The 24,016-nt window shown below is 59.9% G+C and overlaps 1 protein-coding gene across 1 annotated transcript; it reads right to left on the bottom strand.

The window, feature by feature from the left end:
* Window positions 1-1,132: 1,132 nt before the first annotated feature.
* Window positions 1,133-23,635, bottom strand: TRIM8 (tripartite motif containing 8). Its single transcript, XM_068688334.1, has 7 exons — window positions 22,330-23,635; window positions 21,327-21,977; window positions 4,714-4,809; window positions 4,268-4,501; window positions 3,841-3,872; window positions 3,445-3,560; window positions 1,133-2,736 (listed from the first exon to the last, which is right to left on the bottom strand). The coding sequence occupies exons 2-7, from the start codon at window positions 21,894-21,896 to the stop codon at window positions 2,129-2,131; spliced, it is 1,656 nt and encodes a 551-aa protein (XP_068544435.1). The 5' UTR covers window positions 21,897-21,977; window positions 22,330-23,635; the 3' UTR covers window positions 1,133-2,128.
* Window positions 23,636-24,016: the final 381 nt, after the last annotated feature.

Here is a 24,016-nt window from a genome sequence, read left to right as displayed (position 1 = left end):
CCCTACAACTCCTCAGCCCACCCCAGCGAGGCCATCGTGTCCCTGCGTGCCACCGGAGCGATGCTGTGGGACCGGGTGCTCGTGTCCCCCTCGGGGCCGGGGGACAGCACCGGGGCCCCAAAACGGGCACCTGTGGTTGTGGGGTGCTCCCCATGACGAGGCACGGGCCAGGTGGGGACGTGTCCGATGGAAATGGGGTCGGTACCACAGGGGACAGCTCTCATCTCTCTCGGCCCCGCTTCTCCTCTGTTTTTGGCTCTCCTGTGGCCACCTCCCCAGTCGCCACTGAGCGGTGAGGGGGAAGCAGCACGGAGGGGATCCAAACCAGAGCGAAAAGGAGGACATTTGGCAACCGAAAACCCAAAAACCAAACAAGCCCAAACCTGAAGAGAATGACGGAAAACCCCTACCGGCTCCCCAAAGCTGCTCTTTGACCATTTTTCCCCAGATTAGGAGCTCGCCCCTTGCGGTCCCAGCCAAAGGCTTCCTCCTCGCCCTTCCCCGCCCCGGCCTGGGGCGCTGCCAGCGGGGACAAGGCCTCGGGGACCAGGTTGGGCACCGTCCCCGTCCCCATCCCACAATGGGGATTGTTCTGGAGGCCGTGGGCAGGATGCGGCCCGGCCGGCCCCACGCCTGACTCACATCCTCGCGGGCTGGGAGGGAGCCCATGGAGTCACCTCTCCGGCATCCCCCAGGGGACACCAACCCCACAAGGGCTGGGACGCGGCACCGGCGCTGCTGGCAGCCACCCCGAGACTCTTTGGGGTCCCCAAAACCGCAGATGCTGCCGGCGGCCCCGTCCAGCCTCCCACACGTCCCCCAGAGCCGGCCAAACCCGAGGCCTCCTCCGAGCTCGGTGGAAAGGTTTGGGCAGGAAGGAGCCTGGCGTCGCCGAGCCCGCGGCGTAAATCACCGCCTCCATGTCCCGACGGGGCCGTGTGCCCCCACGCTGCCTTCGGGGCTCCTCCGCGGAGGGTTTCAGCCCCAAATAAGAGCAGGGGAGGCCGCCAGCTCTGCGTCACGATATCTCTGTCCCCCCTTGGCCACCCCGTCCCCAAAGTGCCCCCCAGGCTTGGGGGGCAGCCTCCTGCCAGAGCTCCCGTTCGCGGGGAAGAGCCGCAGCCGAGCGAGGCGTTTGCACTAAGTGATCACATTTATTTGAATATTTTTTTTCTTTTTTTTTTCTTTTTTTTTTTTTTTTTTCTGTGTGTGTTCTAAAATTGGTTACAGAATAAATACCTGTGCCTTATAGCAGGAAGTCCACTTTTTTTTTTATACAAAGTGCTTGTTACAGGAAGTTGCATCAGCGATACGTTGGGGGGGGGGTTGCATTTCGGCAACGCTTCCCCTCCTGAAAACTAGAACAGATTTTTTTTATTTATTTATTCGTTTTTTTTTTTTAAAGTTTCTTTTCCCTTTTCTTTTTTTTTTTTTTTTTTTTTTTGTGCATTAAATTTCCTGCCATTGTGTATTTACAAATCTCTGAAAGAAGGAAAAAAAAAATGCCAATATGCATGAGAAGTGGCCTTTTAACACAAAAAAATCAGCCTTTAAAAAAAAAAAAAAAGTAACAAACCCAAAATCTACACGTATCATTTCATACTGAATCAATGATAGATTTTTTTTTTTTTCTTTTTAAAAAGGGGAAGAGAGGGGCTGGGGAAAGGGGGAAAACTGAACCAAACCAAAAAAATGAACTCAGAGGAGTTGAAACGGAGAAGGTGCAATTGTCCCTTCTGAAGTTTTCCGAAGCCAGAGAGTAGCAAGTAGGAGCGTGACGCACAGAACCAGACGCCCGACTGAAATCCCCATCGATTTCTTCCGTGTAATTTCTCCCTCGTCTTTTCCCAGCGAGGGACAGGAAGGACTTTCCAAAATTAAATTAAAAAAAAAATTAAAAGGAAAAAAAAAAAAAAAAACATTATTATTTTGTTTTAAAGCGGAAAGGGAAAAAAAAAAAAAAAGAGATGAGAAGAGAACAACCCTCCCCAAAATCCTGGAGAGGCACGAGGCGGGAAGGAAACCGGGTTTGATTGGAAAGAAAAGAAAACAAAACAAAGCCCAAACAAAGCAGACTCCTCTCTCTCCGAGCGCGCCATCAACCAGGCCTCTCCGGAGAGTGTGGCTGTTAACTGGTGACGTAGTGTTTGGCCGACGGCTGGCCGTAGACCCGATAGAAATCCTGCCGCCCGTGCTGCTGGGACGCGTCAATCCATTCCCGCACCGCAAGTCCCGGCAGCGACTGGGGCACGGCGGGCGCGGGCGGCAGCGGGTGCGAGTACTCCTGCGAGGAGACCGTCCAGGGGAAGTGCCCCGAGCGCGGGTAGGGCTGGTGCCCGCCGTGGTTGGACACCGAGGAACAGTAACAGTTGTCCACCGAGCAGACGAGGATTTTGCGCCCGCCGTACTGGGAGAGCACGGACTGCTGAGATGAGGTGGTGTTGGGGTAGTGAGATGGGTTGAAGACGGAGCCCGAGTGCACCGGCTGCGGGCCGCTGGGAAGTCCAACAATGTGCTGCGTGGAGCTACAAGGCACCATGGCTTGTGCGGACTGCCCCTCGCCGGCCGAAGCGCCCTGGCTCATGTACTGGCTCGCCACAGTCCCGGACGATGGCTCGAGGAAGCTGCCCTCGGGGAAGGCGGTGGAGTGCTTGCGCTTCTCCGCGCCGGAGTTGCTGACGGTGCAGGGGTACATGGGGATGCTCTGCAGGAAGGGGACGGGGGTGCTCAGGGGACCTGCGGGGGGAACAGGAGAGCAGGAGCACGTCAGGTTTCGTCCCGATGGCCCCAGGGACGATCTGCTGCGTGTCCCAGCCCTGTGCACCGTGGCACAGCTCCTTGCCAGGCGTGGGGCGGACATGGGGTGTCCCAGCCACCAGCCCGAAGCTGCACTGAAGCCCCAAGACCCGTGTCCTGGCCCTGCACGAGCTGAAAGTCCCCAGGCTGCCCTGCTGCTGGTGAACAGGGCGCTCACCCACATGCAGGTGAATTTGGGGACCTCGCCAGCAGGTTCAGGCTGGCCCCAGGTGCCACTCTCTAAGCACGTGCACAGGCTGAGCCCCACGCACAGCTCGGTCCCAGTCCCAGGATGAGCAGAACCCCAAATCCCCTGAGAACAGAGGACCACGAAGCCTCCACGGGATGTGATCAGCTCCCAGGCACGGGATGGGGGCTGTGGGACCACATCGGTCCCTGTTTGTCCCTGCCCGTGGTGTGACCCTGGTGTCCTCCTACAAATCTTTCTGCCCGTGGCCAGCTTTTGCTGTGTCACCCCCAAAAACATCCACTTCACAGCATCTCCCTGTCCTAAACCTGGCTGCAGAGGGGCTCCAGGGGGTCCCTGCACCCCGACGGCCCTCCCCACCCCCTCGCACTGGGACCCACGCAGGAGGCAGCGAGGGCCTGTCCCCTGTCCCCCCCCCGCACCCCCTTGGCTTCACCCACCTTCCAGCAGCTTCCTGAGCTGCTTCTCCTTCTTGGCGATCTCGTTCAGGAAGAGCTTGGAGTTGAGGTGCCCGATTTTGGGCGGAGGCAGGCTGCCACCTGTACAGTTCTGGGTCCTGTTGGGGACCGGGGGCGGAGAGGAGAGGTGAGGGACAGAACGCACGCAGGGGAGGGTTTGGATCCCCCCCGGGCTCCTTCCCACACACCCTCCAAGGCCAAATCCCTTCCCCAGGGAGGCAGCAGGGACCTGCCCCCATCCACCACCACCCGCACCCTTCCCCAGCAGCTCAGGGCAGCCCCGCAGCCCCCCGGCAGCTCCAGCATCCCCAGCCCTGCTCCACCTCCACCCCGCAACATTCCCCTTCCCCCCCAAACACGCTCGCCCTCTGTGCTTACCTGTCCATTAAGATTTTCACAGACTTGGTGTTCTAGGAGGGGAAGGAGAAGCCTTGGTCAGTGAGGACAGGCCCTGCCCCGGCACCAACCTCCCCTTCTGGGTCCCCCCCACAGCACCCAGGGCTGTGCCTGCCTCCAAACCCCGCAGTGCCAGGATGGGGCAGCCCCCCAAAAGCTGCCCCAGACCACCCCACTCTCCCTGTCTCATGCCTCCTGCTGCCCTCCCTGTCCTAAATGAGCCCCAAATCCAGCAGGACACTGAACCCCAAACCCCTCTGTCCCCACAGCCCAGGCTGCTCCATCCCATTGTGTCCTCGTCCACCCCTCCTCGCCCTGACCCCTCAGGAGCCGAGGTGGTGCTGTCCCCTGCTCCTCGCCGTGCCCCACGCCGTCCCCAAACCCTCGTGGATGCGTCGGCAGGGCTCACCTTCATGAAGTTGATGTCCTCGGTTTTGTCGAACATGACCTGGACGGAGCTGAGGAGCTTCTTGGCCTCCTGCATGCGCTCGTTGAGGTGCAGGACCTGGGCGGCGTTCTCGTTGCAGAACTTGGCCTGGGCCTTGTCCAGGATCTCCATGGTCTTCCGCAAGTCCTCGTCCAAGATCTGGTGCATCTTCTCGTACTGCAGGCGCACCTCGTCCTTCAGCTGGCTCACCTTCTCCTGGGGGGCAGGAGCAGGCTCAGCCCCTTGGCACCTCCGTGGTGCCCCTGGGTCCTTCCCCAGCTGCCACAAGCTGCAGAAACCCTCCCTGTCCCCATCCCATCCCCACCCCGGAGCCACCCAAGCCCCACAACCGGCTCCTCCACGCCAAGCAGCTCCAGCCCCGCTGCCCACCCCAAAACCCCAACCCCGCCAGGGTGAGCTCCCCTCACCTCCACCAGCCGCTTGTCCGACTCCAGCTTGTAGAGCTGCTCCTCGATGTCCTGCTCCCGCTCCTCCAGGCGGTCCTGCTGCTTCATCAGCATCTTCTGCAGGGCACGGAGAGGGCGGCACGTCAGAGGCGAACCCAGTGGCCCCACGCAGCCCTGGGCACCTCGGGGGACGCGTGGAGGGGCTCTCACCTCCTGCCACGGGTCCCTTCTCCTGTCCCTGCCGGCGTCACCGCCATGGGGAGGGACGGAGAGAGGTGGCACCGAGCCCGTGTTTCCCCCCCCAGGCCTGAGAGGCTCTCGACGGCGGGGGCGAGCCGGGAAGGAACAGGCAGCGCGGATGAATTTCGAGGGGATTATTGCTATTATAAACCGCCGCTCAGGGATTTATAATCAAGTAATTAATTCCTGGACTAGGCGGGAGGGGGAGGGGGGGTGCAGAGGCACTGCTGGGATTAATTGCAGCGCAGGGAAAGGCTGTCACCTCCGACTCCGCTCGGGAGCAGGAATTTGAAGCCTTCTCCCTCCTGTTGTTTTGCTTCAGGTCTCAGGCACCTCCAGCCCCGGCGCTGCTGCTGCGCTCGGCAGCTGGGTCAGCCCCACACAGAGCAATCGCCCTAAAAGCAGCTCCCAGCACTAATAATAACGAGGAGCTAAAAAAAAAACACACAACACCATCTTCCCACTCACAGCCGCGCTCCACATGTGTGCACGGTGCCCACACACGCACGGAGGACACGCGGACAGAGCACACACCCCCCCAAAACGGGGCCCGGGAGACGTGCTTGTCCAAAAAAAAAATAAAATAGGGCTGAAAACATGGCACAGGAGCTCCAGCAGGAGCTGTGGGTGGCGGGTCCTTGATTTTGGTGGCCAACACATCCTCTGTGGGCACCATCCTCTGCACCGAGCCGTCCTCTACGCCTCCCTCCCTGCTCCGAGAGCCTCGCCGTCTCCACACCCACAGCCAGCACCACCCTACAACACCCCCTGGACACGAGATCACAAATCTATACACAACTTCATAGCTCAAGTTCACTCAGTAGCCTCCCACAGCTGGAAAAAGTGACCGAAATCCAACCTAAAGCCGTAGAAACCTAAGAGGTTTCCAACAGAGGACATGCAGCGTGTTGTGTTTTTTTTTTTCCTATCTCACACTTGAATCACTCTCTTGATTTTAGGGTGATTTAAAACCATACGTGCCTGAGATTGCCGCGGGATGGGAGGGCTTCTCACCCACGGCAACTGAAACCTTAACAAGACACTCGGGTACGAGCTGCCCCTGCTGGCTCCGAGGAGCGAAATCTCATTGTCTCTGCAGCACAGGCTGAATTCCTTAGGTATTTTGAAAAGGAAAATATATCCCTTTCCCTTCCATCCCCTCCCAAATCTGGTATTTCTGAAGTCATGAACTCCTCCTCCTCCTCCAGGATCAGGATTTCTCAGGGTAATTTCTCATATTTCATGCATGACCTTGGTGCTGGGAGAGCTGCGGCTCTCTCCGCGCACGCTCTTCGCGCGAGCCCTTCCCAGGCTCCGTGATCGCAGTTTGTCTCCTGAGGTGCTGGGACTGCACCAAAGGGGCCCCCAAACGCCCTATATCGAGCAGCAGGAGCAAAGCTGCAGGAGATGCGAGCACGGGAGGGTGGTCGGAGGCCTTCCAGCTGCGGGGTTTGGAGGGGAACCTCAGCCCCCAGAAGGATCAGCCCCAAAACCCCAGAAGGATCCAGCCCCAAATCCGCAGCTATCTCCCACCACAGTTGTAGATGGGGTCCCCCAGCACAGGGGAGCGTTGTATGGCAATGTCAGCAGAGTGGATGCCAGCTAATCTGACAAATCATTAATAAATTAATCTGCGGCCGGGGTAATTGGCTCTTCTGCCCCAGTCCCAGAGAGATGGCGCTAATTGCTGGACACCGGCTTACCCTGCTGGAATTAAACATAAGGAAATAGAGAGGAAACGGGGGATGATCCTCCTCCACCCATCCTCTCCTTATGACCCCATCCCGGTGCTGGCAGTGGGAAAAAGTGGGAAAGCAAAACCCCACAGCCCTCGTGCCCTAAAGAAACCTGGACGAAGTTTATCCAGGATGGCATAAAGGCCATGCTGCCGCCCGCCAGCCCTCCCTGACCCCCCAGATCCATTGGGGCTTTCACAAACTCCCTCAAAAAGCCCCACAATGTGGAGGGGAAGCCCGGCTGGCCCGAGGCAGCCCCTGCAGCTGGGGAGCTGGGTGCTGGGCTCCCCACATCCCTCCTTCTTCCCCCGGCCGTGGTGAATGGGGACATTGTCTGCGGCGGCCGGAAAGCCAGGACGGAGGGAGCTGGGAGGCTGGGGAGGAAGGGCGAGGAGGAGGAAGGTGGGCCAGGCAGCGGAGGAGCCCTGAAGGGCAGATGCCTTTCTCGGGAACGGCTCCAGACACCTGCAGCTGGGCCCAGGGCCCCGCATCAAGGGCGCTCATTGAGGCCGGCGTCCCGGCGCGGAGCCGGGGGGCTGCAGCCGGGCCCCAGGTCACAGCCGCTGAATGCTAATGCGGCCAGCGGCCCCGGGGTGGGGATGCCAGAGCCAATTTTCGCCTCCCCTGGCTGATTTGCTGCTCCTCGGCCCTGCTCTGCCGGCAGTCTGCCCACAGACCCCACACACCCCCGGCACCACCACCCCGTACGGCTCCCGCTGCCAGGCCCGGGCAGGAGCAGCTCTCGACCCCCCCCTTGCTCTGCTTGCAGGAGGCCGATCGGCTTGCAGAGACAGGAAGGAAACGTTTGCTGCTCGGGGTTTCATCTTGCACGCCTTTACAGTAACCACCAGGCCGGGGGGGGGGGCTCAGGACGGAGCTTGAGGCCTTCCCCCCAGGCAGAAACCAGGCTGCGGCAGGCCCCATTGCTCCCAGAACAGCCCCAAAAGGGGTGCTGGGGCTGAGCAGCTGCTTGCCCGGGGTGGCCTGGCCCTTCCCAGCCCTTCCTAAACCATCACAGGTGGTGAGAGCCATTTTTTGGACCCCCACGAAGCCAGCCCATGCCACGGGGCCTCCCCTCCATGCCAGCAGCACCTCAGCACCAGGAAAGCTCAGGGCGCTGAGGTATCCTACAAAGTTTTGGGGCTTGGATCTGGATCCCAGCGCTCTCAACAAGTGTTTCCAGCCCTCTGAGACCTCGGACTGACACCAACACCTGGAGGACATCTGGGCCCTGCTGACAAACATGGCCATCGGGCCCTCGTGTGCTTCCTCCCCGCCAAAAATAAAAGCTGGGCCTTGCAGCCAGGCTGCCGGCCTCAAAACCCCAAGTTGAGGTGCTCCAGAGCACCGGGACCCTGCGGTCTGTGGGGGGAGAGATGGGTTTGTACCCCTGGGAGGGGCTGGGGGAAGGTGTCCTGCCCCAGGCAAAGCCCTTCCTCCAGCCCTCAGCCCCGGGGAGGGCTGTGGGGACGGGGAGGACCCCGATCACCGGGCTTCACAGTTTTTCAGAGCCTAAGGAACCGCATAAAAAGTCCTGCCCCTTCCGCGTGCTGTGCTTGCAGCTCCTTGAAAGCTGCTCTCAATTTCCGTGTGAGCTACAGGAGCCCTCCTTAACCTTCTTTTCTCCTTCCTCAGTCCCCGGTCTCGTCGAGCTGCTCCTTCCTCGTCGTGAATCCAGTTGAAAAATTAACTCGGGGAGAAAAGCAGCCTGCTTGCAGCCTTCACCTCCCCAAACCCAGTCTCACCATGCTCCTGAGTCCGGGCACGGAGGGGCGTTGGGTCAGCACCATACCTCGGACACATCACAACGCCCTGCTCCTCGCACGAGCCCTCTTCCACCACCCCTGAGTCGTTCCTTCCATAATCCCCATGCAAAAATAAACAGCCTTTGGCAGCACCCCCAGTCCTGCCTTGATCCGCCGGCGTCCCAGCTGCTGGATCCCAAAAATCTCCCAAACCTGCTGCGTTTGGTCCCAGCCAGCGGTCCCCAGGCTGTGGCAGGGAGGACACCTCACCTCCCAGAGCAGCCATCCCCTAAAAACCTACTCCCATCGCCCGGCGGCCAACCTGCCCCCATCTGCAGCCCCTGTGTGGTTGAGAAAGCCTCGCTCCCTCTTCCAAATAAACATCTTGGATTCGAGCTCCAGCTGGCCTGCGTGATCTCAGAGCCTTCTCCCCGCAGGGGTGAAACGCAGCCAGGCTCTCCCACCCTCTCGCCGAAGGCTGAGCCGCCTCTCCCCTGCCCAAAGACCTCTCTGCTCGGGGCTCAGCCCCGCCACGGCGAGACCCCAGCCCCCAGCGGCAGCCCCCTGCCCTTCCTCACGTCCCACCAGCTCAGCGGGGTGGGCAGGGGCTGATTTCTGCTCCCCGGGAGCCAGCCCGAGGACACAGACCCTCGAGAAGGTGATCGAGGGCACCCCGATGCCAGCTACGTGCAGAGGTGACAAGAAGAACTCCCCGCTTTGATTTAAAGGCAGCAATTTTTTTTTTCCCCCCCTCCCATCCAATCTAGTTAAACTTCCAACTGCTCAAGGCTATTTTAATTTGTACTGGGAAGTTAAATCAACACAAACAAGGGCAGAACGGGTTTACACGCACCTCTATTACCGGCTAGCACAGCTCCATTTCTCTAGGCAGCTTTTTTTTTTTCCTACTAAAGATAAGGGGGGGCCTTGCTGGTGCACCTCCGACTGACAAATGGAGCCTGAAAGTGACTCGGGAGTCAACGCCTCCCCGCAAGTCAAGGTGACTTCTGCGCCAATCGGCTGGATTCAAAGAGCTTTGCAAAAATGCAGATCAACTAACAAGATTTATAAAACCTGTTAGGGGCTTAGAGGCCGCTTAATTCTCCGAGGTGCCGAGGAAAAGTGCCTGACTTGCACGGGAATGGGTAGGGCTTGCGGAGGTGGCTCCCTCAACCTTTGGGTTGCTTCAAGGAAAGGGATTCAGTTTCTCCTGGGAAGCAGGGTTTAACAGGAGACTCAAAGCCCTGGCTCCTCCATCACTCACCCTACAGAGAAAAAAACAAAGTCCTGCTGCTGCCTGCAGCCCCCACCAACATTTACCCCAAAGCCGCAGCAGAAATCTGCTGCTCCAGCTAAGTGGCGACAGAAACCACCCCGAAAAACACGAGACTTGGAGATTCGGGGCAAAAACCGTGGGGAAAAAAAAGGAGAGAAAGCAAACTAAAAGCCCCTCATGGTTTAGGACCGAGGATGCTCGAGGAGCAGGGCACCACCGAGCTTCGTGGGGAGCCGGCACCGCGACCGCGCCGCCGCCTGCTCGCAGGGAAGCCGCTGGGTTTTCTCCCTCGCCCATTTCATTTTTTTTTTAATTTATTTATTTATTTTTATTTTTTTTTTCCCCTTTGCGAGGCGGCTGTTGAGAATCTGAAAGCCCGGATTATAATCTTTATGAATCCCATAGTTAGAGCGTGCTGAACAGCAGCCCAGCAACACCAGATGTTCAAACAAAGCTGCCAACCGACAGCTGTCTGCAGCTTGCAGCGTGTTTTTACTTTAAAATGCAAAATGATACCAATCTATATTAAAAGAGAGACGTTCGGAGCCGTGCGATAGCAGCTGAAGCCGCGGATATTGCTCTTTCTTGCAGGGTGTGGCAACAGAAGGAAAGAGCTCAGAAACTTACTGCTTAAGCTGCCCTCCCAGCCCCCCCCCCCCCCCAAAAAAAAAAAAATCCTGGCCCCTTTCCTAATGGGAACGAGCCTCACGTTACTGCTTGAGTGCCGTGAATGTACCAGTGCGTGTCCAAACAAGCCAGGAAAAAGAAAAATGCAGCATGAACAAACACCGTCTGACGGAGGGTGCCAGAACGAATCTGGGCGCTGCAGAGCCCGCACCTGGCCCCGAGCGGCGCAAAGGGGACGCAGGGAGCTCCTGCCTCGGCCACCAGCCCTGCCCAGCACGTGTTGGGGGGACAAACGCGGAGCCTGGCCGGCTTCTGGAGCAGGAGCAGCTCCGAGGAGCAGGCACGAGGTGTTACACCCTGCGACAGAGCCACAGCCAGGGGTTTGGCCTTGCTGTCGCAACCTCAGCCCTTTGGGAGCCACCAAATTTTGGAGGTGGGGAGTGCTGAGCGGGCTGGGCACGGCACGGTGCTCGCTGCTCAAAGAAATGGAGCAGAGGGCCCTGGCTCAGCCAAACGTGCCGTCCCGCATCCCCCACCAGCCGCGCTCACAGGAAATCCTTGGGATCGGTCCCAGCGCCGCCTCATTGTGCCGCGAGCGGCCGCAGCATGAATGAATCACGGCGCCTCGCCGTGACACCCAGCTCCCAGCAACGGCCTCGCCACCAAAATATTTACGTTGCAAATGAGTTCAGAATGGGACCGAATCCCCTCCCCGGCTCGGTGACACAAAAAGGCCAGTCTGCCTTTGCACCAAGCAAGCCGCTGGCTGGAGGATGAGGGCGCAGGGGGCCAGGACCCGGTGCTTTGGGGGCGCCGGACCCGAACCCAGCTCTGTAACAGCAAAACCCAGGTGGGAACTACGAGTCCCACAGCTCCCTGCTCCTGCCGGAGCCCAGGAGCCACGAGGGAGCATGCTGGGACCTGTAGTTTGCCGCCAGCCGCGCGCCGTAAACACGTCTGGAATCAAACAGCCGCCAGGCCCCCAGCTCGTGGCGCGACGCCAGCAGCGGCTCCTCGCCGGCAGGCGCTCGGCGCGTTCCCAGGCGCTGCACGAGCCCCTTCCCGAGGGGAGCAGGGCACCCAAAAACCTGCAATCCCCTCGCAGATGGTGCCGGGGGAGCCCCGGGAGAGGCGAGCCCCTCTGCTCGCGCTCCCAGGGCTTCGTTTCGCTCCTGGTGCTCGCCGGCAGCAGGCATTACTTCACACCACGGCCGGGCTTCCTGGCGGGGAGGAAAGGGAAGAGGAGCCCGGGGCAAAGGCAGCCGGCACCTCCAGCTCCCGGGGCAGCTCCAGGAGGAGGGCACGGCCCCTTCTCTCATCGCCCTCGCGCTCGGGAAGGAAACCTCCCATTTCCTAGCCCGCCCCGCCGAGCCGCAACGGAGCGCGTACCCCTCGCGGGATGCACAGGAAAAGAAAAAAAAAAAAAAAAAAAAAAAGGGGGCTGGAGTTTGTTTTAATTCGCTCTTGCAAATAAATCAATTCCACCTTCTCCATCTGTGGTTGTGGCTGCTGCTCGCCGTGGGAAGGTGCCCGGCTCTGGCTCCCACGGGAATGGCCCCAACGCCAGCGCCCGAAAACCGGCGCGACCGCGCGCCCCGGCTGCCCATCGCCTGCCCACGGGTGGCGACAGGCTTGTGGTACCAGTTTAATAGATAAAAACAGGTAAAACAATGCATTCGAGGAGTCATTCAATAACGCCGAGCTTCCCAAATGGCTCTCTCCAATCCCCTCCTCAAAACCAGGCGGTACCCACAGCACCAGAGCAGCCTCCTGCTTCGCCACGGCCGCTGCGGCCCCAAATCCAAATCCAGCCCCAAAAGCCTGGCTGGCTTTATTTTTGTCCACCCCGCATCCCCAGCGGCGTGGGGAAGGTGACGGGGCAGTGTGGGAGACCTGAGGACCTGCTCCACATCAGGGGGACATCACCGATGGTGTGGGGTTCGGCTGCAACCCCTGCCGTGGTCCTTTAATGTGCTGACTGGTGCTCCTCAGAGGACGCCTGTCATTGGTTTTTAATCTCGCCTGATTACGGGCCAGCCTTTGACATTATTGATCCCTGGCCCCCGAGGTGTCATTTATCTTCCAGCTCTGCTGGCACACGGGAGCCCGGCAGCTCGGAACCCGGCCGGCTCCATCCTTCCAGGGGGCGAGCACCCGCTCAGCTCCTCGGTGCTGCCGATCTGTCTGAGCCACGTTTAAAGCCCCGTTTCCATCCCTGAACGCGATGAATTTTGCTGGCTGCCCTTCTCTCCACGTCAAATGCTGCAGAATGGGGTGCAGCGGGCAGCCAGGGCCCAGCAGAGCCCAGCAGAGCGGGGCTCAGCGCACAGCACAGCTTTCCTCGGGGAAATCTGAGGGCAGCGGGACCTGGCATTTGATCTCCCGACTCAAACCTCCAGCTCCTCGGGTCTCCGGCAGCTCAGCAGCGTTTTATCAGGCTTGGCAGCCCGAGGTGCCTCCAGCGCCCGCCGCTTCCCTCTTTCGCTTCCATTATCCTCTTTCAGAGGGGGACATGGCGCGGCACAAAGGTTAAGGACGTGCCGAGGGCCACGCGGGACGGGGCAGCGCCGGGGACGGGGGAGCCATTTCCAGCCGTGACCACGCTGCCATTTTCTACAGCAGCAGGACCAGCTCCTTGTCCCCACGGAGAAATCAGCAGCCTCCTGGGCTCCCTGGGGGCTTCTCCTCACCTTCCTGCACCCCTCACACCCCCGGCTTCCTCCATCACCCGCCCGGGCTGGCAGGAGGCCCCAGCCTCCACCTTTCAGCAAAAAACACAACATTTCCCTCAAATTTCTGCCACGTTACCGGGGGCAGCACCAAGGCTGTCTCCTCGGATGCTTCTCGCCTGTCTCTCCAGCAGAGCCGGGCCTTGCCTTTTGGGAAGAAGGAACATTTCCCGAGGAAGGCGCAGACAAGGGCTTTGCTTGCGCTTGTCGCCTCGGTGTTATTTATTAGATTACTGCAAAAGCACCTTGATGGATGGAGCTCAGCGCCGTGCGCACTGACAGAGAGCGGTAGCCACGAGCCAACCTTGGGGAGGACCAAGGGCAGAAGCGTTTGGGTGGGGGCAGCTCGCCGGGGATGCTGCACCACCCCCAGCAGGGCCAGCCGTCAGCAAAACCAGCCTGAGCTTCTGCTGCTGGCCCCCAGGAGAGCCCCCAGCTCAGTTTCTCTCCCTCAGGTGGCACCCCTGTCCCTCTGCCCAGACGCTGGGTTGCTGCAGAGATCGCGCTGACCTTTTCCTCCCCCGGCGTTAAATAAAATGCCACGAAGCCCCAGGCTGGAGGGCGAGCCGTGGCTGCGCCTGCCGGGCTCACATCCTCGGTGGGTGATGGGTTTGGAGAGGAGCGGTCCCTGCAGGACACACACACAGCATTGTTTCCAGCCCCCTGCCCCAAAAATAACCCCAAAAGGCGCCCCGATTGCCCTGCTGGGGCAGATCCTGCCCCCCAACCCTCCAACAAACCCAGCTCCGCCACAAGCAGGGCTCGCTGACCCCCAGCCACACCGCACAGGGGAGCTGCAGGAATTCCCTCCCGGATCCAGCCACCCCCCTCACCAAGAGGGATCTGCCACGACCCCCGAGGGCAGGCGGGGAAGGGGGGGAGGCACTTTGTCACTTTGTCCTCCCCCCAAAAAGGGACCGCGCTGGGGACGGAGACCTCGCGGCGCATTTATTCCGCTCCATCCACCCGCCAGCCGCGCGTCGAGGGGCTTTTGCCGGCGGAGCCTGGTGCACCAGGACCCGAGAACAAAGGGAGGCACCCGCACCCCCATCCCTTTGTCTGAGCGCTGAGGAGTTTCACCTGCAGGGAAAGCCAGCTCCCACCCCAAAGAGCCGGCGGGGAGAGGGACGCGGCCCCCTGCCCGCGGGAGGACCAGCAGCCACCTCCCTCTGCTTCCCAAAGGCGTCACCGCCGGGTCCAGGAGCCCAAAACATTGCCATTAGGCTACGGGGGGATTTTCTGCCCCTTTTCCCCAAGCTCCAGCTCTGGGATGGAGCTTCGAGGTCACCCAGGGAGGCGAGCAGGAGCCAGGGGGACACCAAGCGAGCAGGGGACGCTGCGCGCAGGGGTGGGTGGAGGGAGGAGAGGGCAGCTCAGCCCTCCCCGAGCCCCGCGTCCCCCCGTCGGCCGGCCTGACAGCGTTTGCTCATATTTCAGAGAGACACAGCCATCCGGAACGGCACTCCCTGCCAGCTGCCTCATCTGGAGCCATCCCCAGCTCCCTTCCAACCCGCGCCGCAGACGGGCCCCCCCAGAACAGCCGCAGAGCGAGGAACCGAGATGGGAAAGGTAAGGGGAGAGAAACAAAAAACACTGAAAAGGGGGGAAAAGGCTGAGAAATTAAATCATTTTGTGATTTTTTTTTTTTGTTATCCTCTAGGCCTGGTGCACCAGCTCGCTCTGTGAGCATGGTGGGCAGAAGCCACCGCCGCCGAGCGCTGCCCCGAGCAGCGTTGCTCGTGTTACCATCACAAGCAAATCACAAGGAGCACGATCCCCTGGCGAGAAGGGGCCGAAGCCGTCCTTATCAGGAAGGATCCGGCACCGGGAAGCGCTTCCCGGAGTTCATCTGGAGGACAGATGTACAGCCTCTCGCGTGCGTCCCGCGTCTCGTGCTCGCGCATCACCACCCAGCCCCGCCGATCTGGGACCAGGCTTCTCCTCCGGCTCCCAACCTCGCTGCCTTCAGCCCTGCTGGGAGAATTAGGGCCGGCTGGCCCCGCTCTTCCTCTTGTGGAGGAAAGGGAAGAGGAGGACACCCTGCACCAGCCCTGCCTCCACGGAGCCATCATCCCCCAACTCCGACCTGCTGCGAAACGCCCCGAGCTGACCAAGTCACCCGAGACTCGGGCAGAGCCACAGCATTTTATCTTCTTAAAAGACCAAAAAAAAAAAAAAAAAAAAAAAGCGAGGCCAGACCAGATTCCGCCCCAGAGCCTGCGTGGCAAAGCAGAATCTTGCTCCAAGTGTTTATTTATAAAGCTGTACGTACATGTACGTTTGAATCCTGACAGAATTAATTCTGGCATCCAGCTAATTCAAAGCATTCCTCCCCCATCACACTACTGTTGCAGGCCAGCCCAGCACAGAAGCTGATTATAAAATGCTGCACTAGCCAGGCATTTCTGCAAAGGCTTGTGCTATTGAGCATTCAGTCTTTCCTTGCTTGGCTATTTCATTGTTTCGGTGTCGCTCCCTCCTCTCTTGCCCTGTGTTTCCTGGTTACTTTTGTCCCTGCTCTGGAAGCACTGCTGCTCTCAGCCCCATTTCAGTGTCAGGTTTAAAAAAATAAAAAAAAATTACGTGAAATTAAAGAGCAGGCGAGAAAAAATTACCCCCGCGTGGCAGGATTTCCAGCAAACAGACAGGTAATAAGCAAAAATAGGGCAGCTGCAGAGCTGCGGGCGGACCTGGGGGCAGAAAACCCACCGCCTGCCTCCGGAGCACGGCTCAGAAATCCCTGTGTGGTCAGAGGCTGTCCTCCCGAACAGAGCGCAGAGAGGTCAGGGCAGGCAGCAATGTAAGAGCCTCTTTATTCTTGGGCAGTTGCACGAAGCTGATCGCTTGTGCCCTTTGTGAGCCATGGAAATGTGCCTCCTCCGCCCGCCCCTCCGCCACCCCGCAGCTCTGCCCTGCTCGCAAAGGGGGCAGAGGCCCAGCGGCGGCGGCTCCGGGGGAGCCACGGGAGGGGAGGAGATGGGAAGAAGGTCCTGAGGCTCAAATCTTCCTCCTAGGACTCACCCGGGGCTAAGGAGTAGGGTGGGGGTGTCACACTGAGGTCTTTTCACCTTCTCCATCTCCACCACACCGGTGGGCGCGAGGAGAGCGGCGCGCCCCACACCTGCAGCCCCATGGCACTGACACGAATATCACGGGTTAGATTTAGGCTAAATCAGGGTCTGGGCTGAGCAGGAGGCTCACCGCCAGCCAAAGCTGGGTCTGAACCTCCTGGCTGGGAGACCAGAGCCAAGCCACCGGGCTGCCCGCGTCCTCCAGCTCCGCTCTCACTTCTCCGCGCAGGTCTAGAGCAACCTGATGGGGCTAAGGGGAAGGGAAACGCACAAGCCCAGCAGGAAAGCAGCAGGGAAAAGCCTTTAATCCAGACCCTGGGGAAGGAGGCAGCTGTTCCAGCTCAGCCGAAGAGCTGGGACCATGAGGACCCCACCGCTGATGGGCCAGATGGGTTCCCACCACGGCGGCTGGGCACCCCGCGGGCTCCGGAGCAGCACAGGTTGCTGTCGGCTGGACTTAAATTCCCTGCTGCCCCCACAGCAAAGCACGAAGAAGCTTGAGAGATGAACGGCACGCTGCTAGGAAGCCGGCTAGGTGGGTGCTGGGAACGCCAGCAGTGCCCAAGGCCCGAGAAGTCACTGCTCATCAGGGCAGCTTGACCAAGCGACGGAGTCCCAGGGCGCAACCATCAGTCCCGTTTAGGAGCCTGGCGCTGGGACGAGGCCCCTGGGCAGGAGCTGGGGACACGGGGAGGGAGAGACGGGGGCTGAGCTGACAGGGGAGGAGGCTGGGGGGGCAGGTTTGGCCCTGGGGGGGCTGCAGAGGCTCAGGTGGAGGGCGCAGGGAGGGTCTGTGCTGCTCCAGCGTCTCAGGACCTCCCACCAAAGCAGTGCAGGGAGCAGGGACACCCCAAGAGCTTGGCGGGGAACGCCTGCCAGGCACCAGCCCACACCATCGACAAGTCACGAGAGCGAAATTAACGCCTGAGAACTCGGGCACCCGCGCTCACAAGGCCTCCAGCGCGCTGCGTGCCGCGCTCCCCATAAACAAGTCATCTGGAAAATAAGGAAGCCTGTAAAAATCCAGCCCGTCGCGAGCCACCAAACCTGTTTCGGAGTAAAACAACCCCCAGCAGCTCGAGCCAGCAGCCTGCCAGTGGGGACGACCCCGGTGCCGGGGTTCCCCAGGTCCCAGCTTCGCAGCTCTGGCACGGAGAGCAGCATGGGGATGGGGATGGGGCACCCTCCTCAAACGGGAAGGGGTCTCTGGTGTCTGAGCCATCCACCAAGGGAAAGCCGGTGGTGTTTTGGGGAACACCAAGTGCTCACCACCCTGTTCTTCATAAAACACCTAAGCAGAGCTTATCCAGGGGCTAAGGAAGGGAACCCCGACCCGCTGAGCACCCAGGAGCCCGGTCCCTGTCCCCAGGACTTGTGCAGGGCCAGCTCTGCTGCCACCCGCCTGCAGGAGGCTCCCGAAGGTCTTCCCGCAGGTTGCGGCACCCCAGCGCTCTCCCCCTCTTCATTCAGAAATGCTGGGGGATTTTCAGAAGGCAGAGGAATTTTCTCATGACTTCCACACGGTGCTGTAAGCGAGGTCGGAGAGAAAGCCGCCCCTGTTCCCTGCAACAAAACCCACGCAGGGGCAGAGCCTCTAACTTAACCCCTTTTCCACTGGTAGCACCTTCAGCTCAAATTGTTCTCCTGGGACATCCTCGAGCAAGCTCTGATGTCCCCAGCCTCAATCAACCACGTCCCATACACAGCTGGGGCAAACGTGGCAATACCCAGCAAAGGTTTGGGCGAGCCCCCTTCTCCCATCGCTCCTTGGCTGCTGCCTTCTCACCTCTGCTTCAGCCCCAGGCACGCGTTTTTTTCCCCATTCTGGGGTGAACGAACAAAAATTAGGCAACGCAACTACTTCAGCCTGCATGAACTTTCGGTTTGAACCCTGGAAGTGGGTTTCCCCGTGCATGGGAAGAGCAGGTGGGAGGCACCCGGCTCTGACAGCAGAGGCAGAGACGGAAGGAGAAAATGTCTCGTTTTGAGACCTTGACACAAAACAAAACGTCAAGAAGCAAAAAAAAAAAAAAAAAAAAAAAAAAAGAGGGTGGGTTGTTGGCTTTTTTTTTTTTTTCCTCTCTTCTTTAAGCGCTACAAAAACAGGAAACAAAGGAGAAAACATCTCACAGGGGGGAAGGGGAGGTAAGCGTTTTATACGCCCACGAAAGAAAGATTAACCACATATTTTATTTACTGTTTGTATTATGGTTGCACCTTCGGGTTCACCCAGCTGTGAGCCAGGGCTCTGCGGGTTTGCGCGGAGAACCCGGTGCTGAGAGGTCCCTCTCCCCCAAAAACGACCCCAGCAGCAGCCCCTGGAGCAGGGAGCCGAAGCAGGGCCAGCCTCCTCCTCCCTCCCACGCCGCCCCGCTCTCCGGCTTTCACCCAGCAACTGCTCAGTGGCCCAAATCACCAGCTGAGAAAGCAGCGGTTCTGCCCCCGGAGGGTTTGGGGCCTCTTTTCCCCTGCCACGACACCCTCCCAGGTGGGCTGGAGGAACACGGGGAAGAGGAGGGCAGTTTATTTGGGGAGCTCTCGCGGGCTCCTGCCTTTCGGGGCCGCCTCCGCCACTGGGTCCGTCTCACGCCCCAGACAGCGGGCGGAGGACGAGGCTCCGAGCCTCCCAACTTTTGACTCATTTCTCAATTAAAACCTTCCCGGAGGAGAGCCACAGAGGCACACGCACGGAACAAATCGCTCACGGCCGCCCGGTCCCAGGGCCTCCCCCCGGATCTTTCCAGCCCTGCCTCTCTCGGATGCTCGGAGAGCGCATCCGCCGGCGGCGTGGGGCGAGCCAGCAGCTGGGAATCCCGTGCCCGACCCCAGCATGTGGGAAGCCGTCAGCGGCCGAGCGCACGCAGGATGGGACACGCAAGTGGCCTAATTCGGGAGCCGACGCAGCCGCATTCCTGGCCGGGACCGGCTCACGTGGCTCGCTGAGGATTTCCATCAGGGACCTGCCCAGGGCCACACAGCGAGCACGGGGCAGAGCCAGGAGCTCGCCAGCTCTTCATCCAGGGGCTCTGCACGGTTTGTGGGGATGCTGCTTGACCTGCAGGCCCCTTTGGTTGCCCCGTTGCCCAGCTCCGGGCTGCCCCAGCCTCTGAGCACCCAACGGCACGCCCGGAGAGACAAGATTATCAAGGCAGGGACGGGAAATTAAGATAACAGGGCGATGGAGGTACTACGGGATTTTGCCAAGGTCACACAAGAAGCCTGCGGCCCTGCCACATGGGCACCTTCAGCGCCTGGCCATCCATCCTAAAATCTCACAGCGGGGCCAAAACTCAGCCTGGCCGGCGGCAGCGTTGCGCCAGGTCGTTAGGAGCATGAATCTGCAAGGAGCAGCGAGCATCCAGCCGTAACTACAGCCACAACAACAACAGGGAAAAAAAAAAAAGAGAAAAAAACGCAGAGAGAGTGGGAATAGATGAGATCAAAGCGTCCTGGAAAAGGACCTGGAAAAACACTCTGGGTCCCTGCCTAAAGCTCCCGGGAAACACACGCACCAGCAGCCCCGGCCCGGCCCCGCGCAGTCCTCCCGGGGTGGCTCCTCCACCCTGGCAGGGGGAGGCAAAAAATGACTTCCTATAAATAGCAGCAGCAAAGCGCTTCTCAAAAAGCCTGCCTCGGGTCTTCCCCCTTCCCAGCGCGTTGTGGCGGAGCTGCTGGCACCTCCGCGGAGGTCTCTCTGGTTTTCCCCCAAAAAACCTGGAGAGGAAAATAACCTTCCTGTTAGCTCACGCTGGCTGCTCTCCGCGCACAGCCGCCTCCCCCCCTCGCAGGCCTGGCCATCCAATTGGAAAGTAATTATCCTGCAATTTTTATTTATGACTCTCTCTCTCTTTTTTTTTTTTTTTTTTTATTGCTAAATGGTGACTCATTTTGGCAACATTAAAATACACAGGAAATCGTCCCCATTTTACAGTAATCACCATTCAATTCATTGTTAAATATTTATTCGGCAGACGAGCGCCGGGGCCTCTCTGGAAGGGTCGAGGCAGCGGGTGGGCAGCGCGGCGGGGAGGCACCGGGGGGGGGTGGCACCGGGGTTGTCCCCGGGGCCTTGTGGTGCCCACCGGCAACGCCGGGGTCCGGAGGCAGGGTGAAAGCTGCTGCCAGATGGCGAGGCAGCCTCACTTTCCCCCAAATCCAGCGCTGCTGGAGGGACGGGGGCCGGCGAAAACGCAGCGTTTGGCCCAAACCCAGCCCCGAACCCCGACAGGAGCAAGGAGCCCCGAATCTCCCCGATCTGCCCCAAATCGCCGGCATGAAGCTCTCCTGGCTCCGGCCTTACGGAGAGGGAGGGGAAGGCCGACATGGCCTCAGGGGGAGACGAGGAGGACGGTGGGAAGAGCCGGGCTTTGACATTCACCAGCCTTACAAAGCACAGGGCCTGCGTCCCCGCCGCGCGGCGGCTTTGTCACCCCCCGAGCCGACAACCCCAACCCCATTTCAGGGCGCCTCAGATTCGGGACGGAGCCCACCTCGCCCCCAACTCCCCCGGCACCGCCACACGGCTCCATCCACCGCCGGATTTTAACGGGTTTCACCACACGGCCGCCAGCTGACCCTGAAGCGCAGCGGGGCCAAAACGGGGAGATTCCACCCCAAAACGCCCTCTCCTCAGCACCGGGACCTCCACCCTGCCCCATACACCGAGGGGACCCCCACGGATGGCCCAGTCCCCGTCCTGTCCCCTCCCCGCCGCGCCCCGGCGTCGCCGCAATCTAACATGTCTGCTCCTGCCGACTTCCTCCTGCCTGCCCCAGCGCCGCCGAGGGCACCACGTCAAAGGGCCGGGGAAGGAGGACGGGGTTTGGGTAGGCCCTACACAAACACGGGCCTGTCGGGAAACAAATAGGGCACGGCACAGAGCAGCGGGTCCAGGAGGAGGAGGAGGAGGAGGAGGAGGAGGAGGAGAGGCAGGCTGCTGCTGCGGGGCGCATCCTCAGCAGGGGTCTGCTGGAGGCTCCTTTCCTCGGTGGTGGCAGGGACCATCCTTGCCCCATCCCAAGCGGGTCTCATGGTGGGACACGCTCGGGAGAAGGACGGTGACACCAGCCAGCCCTCGAAGGCGGCGTCCAACACCCCGCCACGTGCATCCCACCCCCCCGCAGCATCTCCGCGCGGATGACGATGGCCAACCTCCATCCCAAAAGTGGATGGAGGGCAAGGGTCCACGATCAAGGAGGGACCTGACCTACCCGGATCTCATTGCGGCGGATCTCCACGTCGCAGACCGAGTGTCCCTGGTGGGCCCCGCTGTAGTAGCAGCAGAACTGGCAGACGGCCACCTGCTCGGCTTCGCAGTGGTACAGGCGGTAGGCGTTGTGCTGGGGGCAGCTCCAGGCCCGAACGTCGTCCGCCTCCACCAGGAGGTGCCCACGGGCCGTGGAGGGCTGCTGCAGGTGGGTTTGGACGTGGGACTGGCAGCACGGAGCCTCGCACCTCAAGCAGATCTTCTGGGCGGGCAGCGGAGGGCCCCGGCGGCAGAAGACGCAGTGCAAGACGGAGGGGGGCTTCTCCAGGTTGAGGGAGTTGAACTTCTCCACGATGTTGGTGAGCTTCAGGTTCTTCTCCAGGTTGGGTTTCTGGTTGTACGCCTGGTTGCACTCCGGACACCGCACCAAGCCCGACTCCTTGGCCCACGCCTCCCCGATGCAGCCCCGGCAGAAGTTGTGCTTGCAGGGCAGCTGGACGGGCTCCACGAAGACGTGCAGGCAGATGGGGCAGATGAGCTCCTCTTCGAAACAGTTCTTCCAGTTCTCGGCCATCTCTGCCGGCGGATTTTGGCCACTCTCCCCCCGCTGAAGCTCTCAGTTTGGTCTACAGATGGACGCCGGGGTCTCTCCTCCCTGCAACAGGAAGTCTCGGGGTGAATCGCCGGGCTCCCCCCCTCCTCTTCCCCAGCACGCACAATAAATAAAATAAAATAATTAAAAAAAAAACCTCAACGGATGGCGAAAATCGGGGAATAAAAAACGAGAGCCACGGGGCAGCACTCTAGGAATCTCAAGCACGAAAAGACGGTATCTGTGTCATTTCATTAAAAAAATAAAAAAAAAGCACGGCAAACGGTTAAAAAAAAAAAAAAGGAGAAAAAAAAAAAAAACAAGGCGTGATACTGTAGGATTTACAACCCCAAGTCTTAACAACCCCCAACAGCAATTTGTCTCTTTTTATCCCCGAGGGCGAATCGAAACTTACCGAAGGTTGAAAAAAATCCATACAAAATCCAGCAGCAGGGTCCAAGTGCCATATAAACCTCCTAAATTTAGCGCTCCGGATTTGATTTTTCTTTTCTTAGGCTTGCAACCGACATTCAATATTTTAAAGGGACTTTTGTCCCCCACCAACCTGGCTAGCAGCTGAGAGCCCAGACTCGCTCTGATTTTTTTTTTCCTGTATTTCTCCTCCCTCTCTCCCTGATGGGAGTTGAGAATCGGAGTCTTTTAAAGGAAACAGATCAAAGGGTTAAGCTCCAAAAGGGGAAAAGGAGGAAGATTAAAAATAATTGTTGAAAAAAAATATAAAATAATAATAATAATAACAACAACAGCGGCGATGACGACGGTGAAAAAAGGAACGAAATCTCTCCGCGGCCCCAGAGGTTTGCTTCTCACCCGGCAGAGCGGCGAAAAAATAAAAAAAAGGAAGAGGAAAAAAAAAAAAGACAAGAAAAAAAAGAAAAAAAAAAGAGAAAAAAAAAAAAAACCCTCTCGCCTGCTTCAAAATTGTGAGGTCTTGAATGGGAGAGCTGAGAGGGAAGCCAGGCCAATCATTCAGACGAGATTCCAGCCCCGAGCCCAAAGCAACCCTCCCAGCCTCTGCCTCCGTTCATAAATAGGAATGAGAAAAGAAAATGGGTTTCGCAAAGGGAGGGGAGGGGAGGGAGGGGAAGGGAAAAGAGGGAGGGAGGGAGGGAGGGAGGGAGGGGGGGGGGGGGGGGAGAGCCCCAGCGCCGCCAACCCCAAATCAACCTGCTCCGGGTTCTCACCGGGGGCTGGGGGAGGAAAAATGTTAAAAAAAATAAAAAATAATTTAAAAAAAAAAAAGGAGGGGGGGGCTCCAGCCTAGCCCGCTCTCATCGCAGCCCCCCCAGCTCCGGAGCCGCCCCCGGAGGGAGCCAACAAAGGGGCCTGGAGGGGGGGGGGGGGGGGAGGTTGCGGCTGCCCAGGCTCTACCGGGGGGGTGGGTGGGGGGGAGAAAATAATTAAAAAAAAAAAAAAAAGGATTAAAAAATAATAATAATAAAAAAAAGCCCCAAGCGCAGACCCACCCGCGGCAGCACTCCGCCTCCTCCTCTTGTAGCCGAGCGGGGGGGGCTCAGCCCCGCTGCACCCCCCCCCCCCCTCCCCAAAAAAAAACCTCCTCCTCCCTCTCTCCCCGGTGTCCCCCCGATGCCGCTCCCGGTGCCCGGTGCCCGGGGGGGGCCGCTCAGAGCCCCCCGCCCCCGCCGCCTCCGGCCATCTTGGGCTGGCCCCGGGCCTCCCTCCGCCCACGCCCGGCCTCCCAACGCCCTGAGCCCCCCCCCCGGGGCCGGGAGCCGGGGCTGGGGGCTCGGGGGTCGGGGCTGGGGGCTCCGGGAGTGGGGGGGGGGGGAAGAGAGACGCGGCGCGGAGCTCAGCCCCGCAGGGGGGGGGCGGCCATGGGGGGGGGGGGCGATGCGGGAGTGGGGCCGGAGTGGGGTTGGGGTGGATCCGGAGTGGATCCGGAGTGGATCCGGAGTCGCCCCCCCCCTCCCCGCCCCGCTTCCCCGGTAGGCGTCAGGCGGCTCCGCCCCGCTGCCGGGACGCGGCTCCGAGCGGCCACCGGGGGGGGGGGGGGAGGGGGTGGGATTGGGGTGGGGATTTGGGGTGGGATGGGGGTGGGATTGGGGATGGGGATGGGGATG

This window comes from Anas acuta, chromosome 7 (assembly GCF_963932015.1).
Source record: "Anas acuta chromosome 7, bAnaAcu1.1, whole genome shotgun sequence".
NCBI classification, from domain to species: domain Eukaryota; kingdom Metazoa; phylum Chordata; class Aves; order Anseriformes; family Anatidae; genus Anas; species Anas acuta.
This window is presented reverse-complemented; position numbering and strand designations above follow the sequence as displayed.